At 53.5% G+C, this 9,283-nt stretch overlaps 3 protein-coding genes across 3 annotated transcripts; 1 reads left to right on the forward strand and 2 right to left on the reverse strand.

Moving 5' to 3' along the window:
• Nucleotides 1–280: 280 nt before the first annotated feature.
• Nucleotides 281–1,165, forward strand: B0H65DRAFT_74703 (uncharacterized protein). The gene is made up of 2 exons (XM_062831360.1): nt 281–780; nt 848–1,165. The coding sequence occupies exons 1-2, from the start codon at nt 584–586 to the stop codon at nt 1,131–1,133; spliced, it is 483 nt and encodes a 160-aa protein (XP_062676668.1). The 5' UTR covers nt 281–583; the 3' UTR covers nt 1,134–1,165.
• Nucleotides 1,166–1,607, reverse strand: B0H65DRAFT_74690 (uncharacterized protein). The gene has a single exon (XM_062831359.1). It carries the CDS (start codon nt 1,462–1,464, stop codon nt 1,198–1,200), a length of 267 nt encoding a protein of 88 aa, XP_062676669.1. The 5' UTR covers nt 1,465–1,607; the 3' UTR covers nt 1,166–1,197.
• A 3,942-nt stretch (nt 1,608–5,549) lies between these two features.
• Nucleotides 5,550–6,595, reverse strand: B0H65DRAFT_446787 (uncharacterized protein; the record flags this gene model as incomplete). The annotated part of the gene is made up of 2 exons (XM_062825815.1): nt 5,550–6,051; nt 6,486–6,595. 2 exons carry the CDS (start codon nt 6,593–6,595, stop codon nt 5,550–5,552), a joined length of 612 nt encoding a protein of 203 aa, XP_062676670.1.
• Between the last annotated feature and the right edge of the window lie 2,688 nt (nt 6,596–9,283).

Below are 9,283 nucleotides of genomic sequence, written 5' to 3' on the forward strand. Positions count from 1 at the left end.
GCCTCCTTCTCTTGGCGTCGCGCTGCCTGCCTTGTCGCGGCCGAGTTCGCAGGAGGAGACCTCCAAAAACCGCAGACAAGCCATCTCGAAACCAACATAGGCGACGTTCGACTCACATAAAAACATCCATACACAAACAAGAATATTCCAGCTTGGACAGATGGGAGTTACCGAGTGAATGGAAAAACAACACCGCGTAACTGGTCGGTTTCCCGATCTTCTCGCTATCCTGCCCCCCGCCTGGCAAGACTTCCAATGATGGGTGCATCGAGTCGGATCCGTGCAGATAACAGCAGATTTAGACGCCAGAGCAAAGTTGGGAAGCTCAACAACGGCAGCTTGCGCCTTGCCCCTCCATGTCTCACTTCTCTGAGAAGTGGAATTATCCAATCAGCACGGCTGGATGCCTTCTTGCCCAGTACCACCAGCACGTGGTGAACTTCTTCTCTCCCTTTGCTTCCCGGCCAATGATGGTTCTAATCCAGAGATTCGGATCTCCAAAACCTTGCGAGTGCATGGTTGAGAAGGAGAAAAGCGCCACCAGAATGTCGGGTCATGCTGCTGGCGTCAGCTCCGGGAAGCAATGGTTGTGAGGAGAAGTTGGCCATTTTCTGGGAATCGCACACAGCCTGTCGTACAACTTGAACTCAGCCCACTGTTTACTGCGGCCATCCTATCATCAAGCATGATCATGTTCTGCAGTGTCGCCGCAAAATTATGCGTGCACGATCCGATCCCTTCTCACACCGGGGGTGAACCATCCGGGGATGCGTGTATAAGGTGAGCAAAGTATTATCCACATGTTGTTTTGCTCCATTGACGGCGTGGATCACGTACATTCTCACAGTCATCATCACTACTACATCATTGGCAGTAGGTTCATGGATAGCGCGGATATGCAATGCCGAATGCAAAGTGAGGCCGTCGTCACAGTCATCAACAACGTCCTTCAATATAAAGCAGAGTGGACACTCTCCCCAACATCTTTGTGGTTGAGTTTCTCCTCCCCGCTCGAGGACTGGAGCAATTACTCCATACCGCGGGTAAACAATCAGCAACGATACCACCTAGCTCCATGCCATTATGTCCATTATGCCCGATATGGGTATGAAACGGAGGGGGGAAATGAGTGATACATGAACCAGGATGAGAAACACCAGACCCTACCTGGCTCGCACTACTGTAGCAGAGATATCTCTAGGCTTGAAGGTGGATGGAAGGAGTAAACGCTCTCCTATTCTTTGTAATCAATATCGATGCGAGCAATGTGCCCATCAGCCCATGGAAAAGCACGATCAACCCAAAAAGGCAAGTTATGTCACCTTGGCTTTTCTTCTTTTCCTCGGACAAGATAAGGGGTCCGATCAAGATCAGAAAAACGATCAGAAATGACAAGAAAATCAGGGACTTCAGGGATTTCAAAAGACCCTCGGGGACCTCGTAAACGAGAAGCAGGGACTTCATCAAAACGTTGAGATCAAGAGCGGGACCGCCCTGAACAGGTGTGTGGGAAGGAGCATTGGGGGACAAACTGCGTGACTGCCAGAACTCCGACACTGCCAGTGCCTTCCCAAACTGTCCTGGCCAGAACTGGGAAGATTGGCCATGATATCGATAAGACTCTTCTGCATCTCGTCCTCACTTTTATCCTATTGGATAATGACTTTTGTCACCCACCATCTTCTGCTATGCCCCCTTTCCAGCAGACCCGCGGAGTCCTAGCGGTCTCTTGATGGAGGGTCGAGTAAAATGATCGTGAGCCAACCAGTCGACAGAGTTGTCGACGACAAGGCTTGGGATTGGAAGTTGCATGCCATCGAGGAGGTTGCAAAAGGCCCCACTCGCAGTCTTCAAATGTGCAGCCGCATGAGGACTGCGCTAACAATCCTGGCCTGTCTGAGAGGAGGCGGTTATTCCACTTGCAATCATGGTAAGCAAAGTGATGCCAAGCCCAGAATCCTGTGTCAAGGAAAGCGGACTTGCACCCCTCGTAACCGACTTCCAACACAGTGACGGATCTTGCCAGCGACTTCAACAACGGACGGAGACACCACGCCGACAAGGTCGACAAAGTTTCGTATAGCCAATAGTCTGCTCCTCCTGGTCCGTTTTCATGCAAGTTCTAGGAGCGCTCTGCAAAGATTTTGGCTGGCCGTAATGATGAGCAAGGGGGGTGGCCAACTTTTTTTGCAGCCGTGGTGTTGCTATTTTGTTTCGTTCATTTGCTGGGTCGGGAGGAGGGTCGAATTCGTGTTAGTGCGGCGACGGCACGCTTTGACGTCTGGCCAATGAGTTGGAAGCAGGGATGTTGGTTCCGGGGAATGGGATATGGATGCCTTGCGAGCCAGCCTTCTTGTGAGACAGTGAGAGGGGAGCAGTTGATGGACCAGTTCACCTCCAGAGTTCGAGTTCACGATGAAAAGGCTTCGTAGGGAAAAGGGAACCTCGATGGTCAGATAGGCCGTAGGTCTAGAGGTTTGGACGTTCTGCTTTTGACGGGCAAACCGCAATGATGGCATCTCGATCAAGCAGACAGACTTCAAGCCATCCATCCGGTGAGTTCGAAATCGATAGTACCGAGAGGATATTGCATGAACCATCAACCGTTATTTTCCCCACCCTTTCTCGATCCGACGAAGGAATACCTAATATCCGACAGGATGCCTGGATGCTACGCGCGCGATTTATGATCTCCAGGAGTCCAGGCTTATCCATCCCACTCGAGGACGACGGAACATCCCACACACCATGAGCTGGAGGACGGACCTGTCCATAATCCCGCGTTCCATTGTCATCCCACGTCCAAGGCTCGAGCCACACCCGTCCCACACCGGTGAGACCGAGGGATGTGTAGCCGCCGGCCGGAGATATCATAAAGTACCGGTTACTTACGATGCTCCGGGCCATCCCTCTACGAGTGGACTGGGCTGCTAGACGGGTAGGGACTGGTAAGAGCTGCGAACTACTGCATGAAATAGTGGAAGCAAAGCTAGATCAAAACAGAACGACAAGGAGCAGACTTTGTTGAAGAGACTGTCCTCCGTTTTGAGGCGGCAACCGTCGCTCACGGTTAGTCATTGCGCCGTTGGTACCTCTGCTTACTGTGATTTACTGTGACCGGCGCGTTCTACTGTGAGGGACGCGCCCAGATGGTACCGGCGTCAATATTGCGCACGATGGAGTGATGGGAGTGTAACGAACATGACCGCTTACCGGAATCGTAACTTACCCCGCCGCGTCGTCCCCCCGCCTGGCCGGTCTTACCCCGTACCCCGTATCAAGACTCCGGGGAAGACCCCGTGTGGCCCCGCGTTCTCCCCGGCGTTGTGGGGAACCGGAGCAGATATACGTATGCGGTAGGCGGTATCTTTTGGAAATGCACGTCTAGCAATTTTGGGTCACTAACAAGCCAACGGTCCGTCTCCATATTCACGCCGATTAGGTAATGAGGCCGGCGCCAACAAGGCCAATATCACCAACAAACTCCGGGGGCACGCCGGGGAAGCGCGGGGTCAAACGGGGTAGAATTTCAAGACCCGGCGGCCTGGCCATATGTACGGGGCGGGGAAATGGGGTACGGACGGACGAGTACGGGGTACGGGAAGACGGGCGACCCCCGGACCCATAAAAACGCCGTGAGCAAGTCCGACCCCGCGATCCCGCAAACCAACCCCGGCCGGCGTCAAGGGTACTTTGCAAACAAAACGAAAGAGTTTCCCCGCAAAATGCAATGCAATTTCGTTTGACGATGATGTGATGAAGAATTTTTCGTGGAAAGATTTCTGAGTGGTTCAACATTCCGGGGTTGAGAAGACATTCCGGGGTTGAGAATGCGGGCGGCAAAAGGAGACGGAGTGAGTTGACCACCCATCTCACCACCGCATTCCACTAAATTGGAGGCCGTGTTCGACAAAGCTGAGAACGAAGGCATATCCACCGCTGCGCATATCCACACAAGACGCCAATCTTTGATCGCTTGATTGGGTGTACCTGAAAGACCAATTCCATGTCTTCTTTCTGGCGTCGGTACTGGCTCGTTCCTGGCTTCGCGTTCCTGGATTTAGGAACATGTCGTGATCACGAGTTGAGCCAAAATAGGACTTGATGGAGTCGATCTCATGATGGAGTCCCTTTCGCGGCCTTGGAGATGAGGAGTTCCTTCCTTCGGTTCAAGACAAGTTGTCTGTTCGTTGTAGAGCACTGGACATGTCCTCCAAGCCGTTCTTTTCATCCAGGGGTTGTTGTCAAATGGAACCCCCGCTCGCAATCTCCAACTTTTTTTTCCCTCCAAGAGATGGCATTTGGAGGCAATGACGTAGGGCTGCGTTTCAAAGCAGACCGTTGCAATCGGCGTTTTTGGTGAGCAATCGTGGCATGTCTGGGATGGTTTGGCTTTGACCCTTGTTGATGGGCCGTGGTGGGGTCAGCCGCTAGCACTGACCGGGATTAGGAAGGAACGAAAGAGAGACCAGGGAGACGAAAGAAGGCTAGCGCAAGGCGGCGGAGATAAGCATGGATGGCTTCGCATGTTATCCATTGGTTGAGTCCCAACGGCAGGCAAAGGCAGGCGGGGCTCGGAGAATGTGGAGAAAGAAAGAGCGCTAAGAGCTGTGACCCCACTCTGTCCGCTGTTGCCAAGAGCGAGCCAAGCGGCCTGGCCCCTTGCCAAGCTGACTGCAGGAAAAAGCTGCCAAAGAGGTTCGCCAAAGTCGCAGGGCGGACGTCGACCGTCGTCACGTCAAAGACTGGGAAGACCGGCGCGGCATAAGCCCCTGATCGTGGACTTTAATGAATCCACTGTCAAGGTTATCTAGGTGAGAATGGACAGTGTGTCCACGACGACGAGGGAAGGCTGTCGCGACCATTTGAGAGTGATGATCTCTTTAGCTGTGCAAATTTATCATTTAAGCGTCATGCAGGTTTGAGCCAATTAGGTGGTCAGTTTTGCCTGCAGGATACATCTGAAGCGCGAAGATACCTCAAATACCCCAGCCCTGGTAGTATCTGCTAGTGCGGTGGTAGTGTTTCTTAGCTGGCAAGCCAAGCTATCAAGTACTGCTGGTAGACTGTGGGGGGCGCTAAAATGATAAATTTGCACAGCTAAAGAGATACGTGCAGCTTGTGAGCACTGTCTTGCCGTCACCACTCATCTCTCACCGTCTTCAGAATGCGACGGTGAACGGTCTGACGGTCAAGATCACCTCTCTCAGCCGCCAGCCGCCAAGCTGTCGGGTCGACAAAATTGGCAGCTGCCGACACTACTGCGGTCTTGGAGGTCTCACCAGTTGATCTCCCGCTTTTGATCAACCAGACTGCCAAACCTTATCTCGAGGTCAGCGCTTATCACTTATCACTTATCATTCTATTAAGAACATTGACTGATACCGACCTACCTACCAACAGAACAACCTCCATGTCGACGAGATATCCGATTGACGATAATCGTACAAAATCCCCATCCGATGGACAATTCCTCCCCGCATCGGTAAGGAAAAAAGCGTGGGATCACCCCGCTGTTTGTGATGGCGAATCTCGATCGAATGTGCATATCAAAAGCTGGAGAAGTGGTGGTGATAGTGGTGGCATGGTGCAGTGCACTCGTGCGGCGAGCCTACGTTGCCGTCCACGGCGTCCACGCGCAGGCTCGCAGACGTTCGAGACCAGGTGATCTTCACCGACATAGCAGAAAGAAGAAGGCAGCTGGCAGTACGACGAAGCATCTCGTCGGAAGACGGAAGACGGCAACCGCTACCTACGGCAATGAGCTTCTCCAATTCCTTTTGTCGTTGAATGGTACGGCGTGGGATTTCTCCAACTTGGAGAAGCGATCGACAGGGCGTTTGCTGTCGGAGAGGACGGACTGTCCAACAATACCATGCCCGTTCCAACATTGAACGATATGCCAATGTTGGAAATATCGTCAAAGTTCCATGGTCACGCTCCAATCCTTCCCAGGGTTTAAGACATTTGGATGTTGCGGAGGTCTTGTCACCCCACGCTTGTCCTCCCACGCTCTCTTCCACGCCGCCGTTTTCGAAGACGGCACAGCGTCTGTTGGACAACACCGGTCAAGGTCAGGGAGGTTAGCACTGCCGCAGACTGTGTTACCGCAGGGTGAGCAATTGTTGGCCAAAGTCGCATTTGGGAATGGCACGGTTTCGGGTCCTGGTTGACTGGCTGGCTGGCTGGCTTGTCCTGGTCCTGGTCTCTCTTCGCTACCAGCCGCTTTCTCGACTGTCTTTGTCTAACAAACTTCCCATCCCAGCATCCAATGAGACGCCACAGGCCATCCAAGCCAGGAAACAAGCTGGGCCGACTGGGCGGCTTCCAGCTCGTAGCTCCCAAAAAGCCCCTGTGAATACAGGGAGGAAGCTACCCCTACCTCCAGTCAAGCCAGCCTTTACGACACCTGCCAGATACGAAGGTGTGAAGCAGGTAGGAAAGCAAAAGGCGGTGAATTACCGTGGTGAAGGTGACGGCATCACATCACTTCAGAGGCTGGAAACTCACTCATCACTTGCTCGTCCATGCGGTCGCCAGCTTCAATTGGAGCCTCAATAGGGAAACGAGTGAACGGAGCGAGAGCAGCAGACATGATGCGTGTTTCTCCTTCCCCTCTTCACCAGATTGGAGCCTTGGGTTTGACTGGGTATGCCTACTCAATGCATACGCGCCCATCGCTAGAAGCCCATGAGAGAACGACAGAGTGCTTAAGAACCACCTGCTGACTACCGTTAGATACCATCATGTAGCCTTTAACGGAAGAGGCAGAACGGTCCTGTTGCCAGCATACTGTGTGGTGAAGTAGAGGAACTTGATGAAGTTGCTGGGAATGACACACTGTATACATGTTTGATTCCGTTTGGTGGTGCCGGTGGTACGACATCTCATCTTCACCAACGATCTTCAAGCGGCGACTTTTACTTGGCCGTAGTCTCCCAAAGAGGAAGGAACTGGCTTCGTATATACGCCTTCTTCCAAGGGGCATTTGTCGCCGTCGACACCGCTGAACTTATCATCTCCGACGTCTTCGCAGAGTTGCTGGACAAAAGTGCGCAACATGACTTGCTACGTTCCAGCCGGAGTCGCCTCCTCGAGCCTCTCTATTCTCTGCCCGTTACGTCGGCCTCCATTACTTGCCTTCAGCAAGTCGGTTCCACGGCGTCATGACACTTCAGTCTTGCTTCAATCTCGCGTGTTTCGAGAAAATTCTGGCCTCAGAAAAACACTCTAGACAGTGTCTCCCGGCTATGAACCACATGCATCACAGAACGGATCATGGCAGATGAGCTATTATGGGTTATTGGATCACGACATTCTCGTGGGACGTCAGAGGGCTTTCGAAGGGGCGTATCGCTGATGAGGTGGCGGCTACGACACTGGCACGACTGGATAATGGACATGGCGGGCGAAAGAACATCCAACCGTGATATGAGTGGCCTCAAGAACGAACCATCAACATTTCAGGTTTCCAGAAATTACACTCCAGTCCAGCCAGTCCGAGCCTGAAGGTTAAGGGGCGGAAAATTTGCATGTTGTTGATGATGATGAGGCGAGCATGAACTCTCTGGGGAAAACTCTGGGGTATGGGGAAGGCGAGAAGCAAGCGGCTGGACTGGACAGCAACTGCTCAAAAGGTCGTGGTGCATGAATTAAGAGATTCCAGTGGTAGTGGTGGTGTCATCATACGCGTCGCAGCTGCAGCGATACGCTTTCGTCAACACTCACTGACATTGTAGTAGTGATCGTTCCTTCCCCGCGACGGACGCAGATGTGGCATTGATCGTCCTTCGGATCGTGTTGCGGTCGGTCAGTAAAAAGGCAGTCACGATGGTGGTGGTGTCAAAAGGCGCCCAGACGCGGAAAGCACGAACCGGTCGGCAACCGACGCGCATCGGGATGAACCCTCTCACCGGTCGCCGCAGGACGAAATCTCCTCACGCACAAATGTGAGCTTCTCGGAAGATCTCCCTCCAGATTCCCACGTCCCCACAATCTCCACCACACGCAACAAAGTGAACGCCGCACCCCGACCGACCGACCGATTGCGACGCGACACCCGACACCCGACCCGACCGACACCCTCCTTTTCAAGGCCTAGACAGAGACCGAGCCGTTACCTCTAGCACCAGCATCTTGAGTGTCGCGAAGCATGTCTAGGACCACAGTGACAGAGAAAGAGGGGGTGTCAACATTCGGCGACGCTGGGCTGGAAAGGGCTGGGAACCACCACCACCTTTAAGTGACAGTCCACAGCCAACAGCCAGCCAATATCCTCGAAACGAGATGCCCGAGACAAGAAAGGGAGCGTTATCCGTCACTATTTGACAGATAGGTAACAGTCTCCGCGACCGAAGCGACGCGAATGCCCCGCAAAGTGGCTTTTACTGCGACTCTTTGCTGCCACTGCTGCTCCCCTCGCTCCTGCTGCACGACGTTACACGGCCGCTGGCTGATATGAGGTCTCGACAGACGATACACCCCTTCAAACTTGGCGAAGCTGGAGTCTGGAGCAGTGGACAAAGTCGACACTCGGCATCTGTGTCTGCGCCGTGAACGAGTCGCTCAACACAACACAACACCACAACACACGACGCCAGTCTTACATCGGGCGGGACGATCGGTCAACGACGGGTGTTCCAAGTTTGTGGGGATGCGGAGGGGATAGCCAAAGTCACCCAACCTCATCTCCACGGGAAACACAAGAGATGGATGGCACAGGGAGCACTCGACATGGATGGATGATGCGGGACCCTCTGTGCATCAGGTCGCCCGGAAAAGGATCACGGTCAAGGATGGAAACAGGTTTCTCTTGCCGCCAGCCCACCTCCTGTCGCTGTGCGAAGGGTCAGCAAGCAGAAATCTGGGGAAGATACGGATGGATATGGTCCCCCTTCGTTGGTTGAGTGGAGGGTGAGTTGCTGCTAACTGGTGTTTACCTGACCCATCTGGCCCCCGTCTTCTTCCAGGTTATCCTGCAGCGGCTGCTTGCGATCTACAGTCCTGTCGATGGGTCGACCGTCAGTTTCAAGAATCCCGACTCTGACCATCTGGGTCGACAATGATGTGATTCGAGTTTGTTGACGAAAACGCCCACCGCGCGCCTCTCTGCATCTCGACCCGCTTATTCTCAGGGGGCACTGGGTCGGTCGAGGGTTCCAAAGGTGATGGGGAGTCTACCTTATCTCACGCTCAAGACCGTTATCTTTCTTTCCGACGGAGGCGGCGGCGGCGTCGACGGTACACCGCTTGCCGCTATCGCTAGGTCAGGGGTCGTTTTCAG

Source organism: Neurospora tetraspora (assembly GCF_033439725.1).
Source record: "Neurospora tetraspora strain CBS 560.94 chromosome Unknown B0H65scaffold_10, whole genome shotgun sequence".
Classification (NCBI taxonomy): domain Eukaryota; kingdom Fungi; phylum Ascomycota; class Sordariomycetes; order Sordariales; family Sordariaceae; genus Neurospora; species Neurospora tetraspora.

Coding starts and splice junctions, on each gene's coding strand:
- B0H65DRAFT_74690 (XM_062831359.1), bottom strand. CDS start 1,464: ATGAAGTCCCTGCTTCTCGTTTACGAGGTCCCCGAGGGTCTTTTGAAA.
- B0H65DRAFT_74703 (XM_062831360.1), top strand. CDS start 584: ATGGTTGTGAGGAGAAGTTGGCCATTTTCTGGGAATCGCACACAGCCT. Junction 781..847: donor TCCGGGGATGCGTGTATAAG/GTGAGCAAAGTA, acceptor ACATTCTCACAG/TCATCATCACTACTACATCA.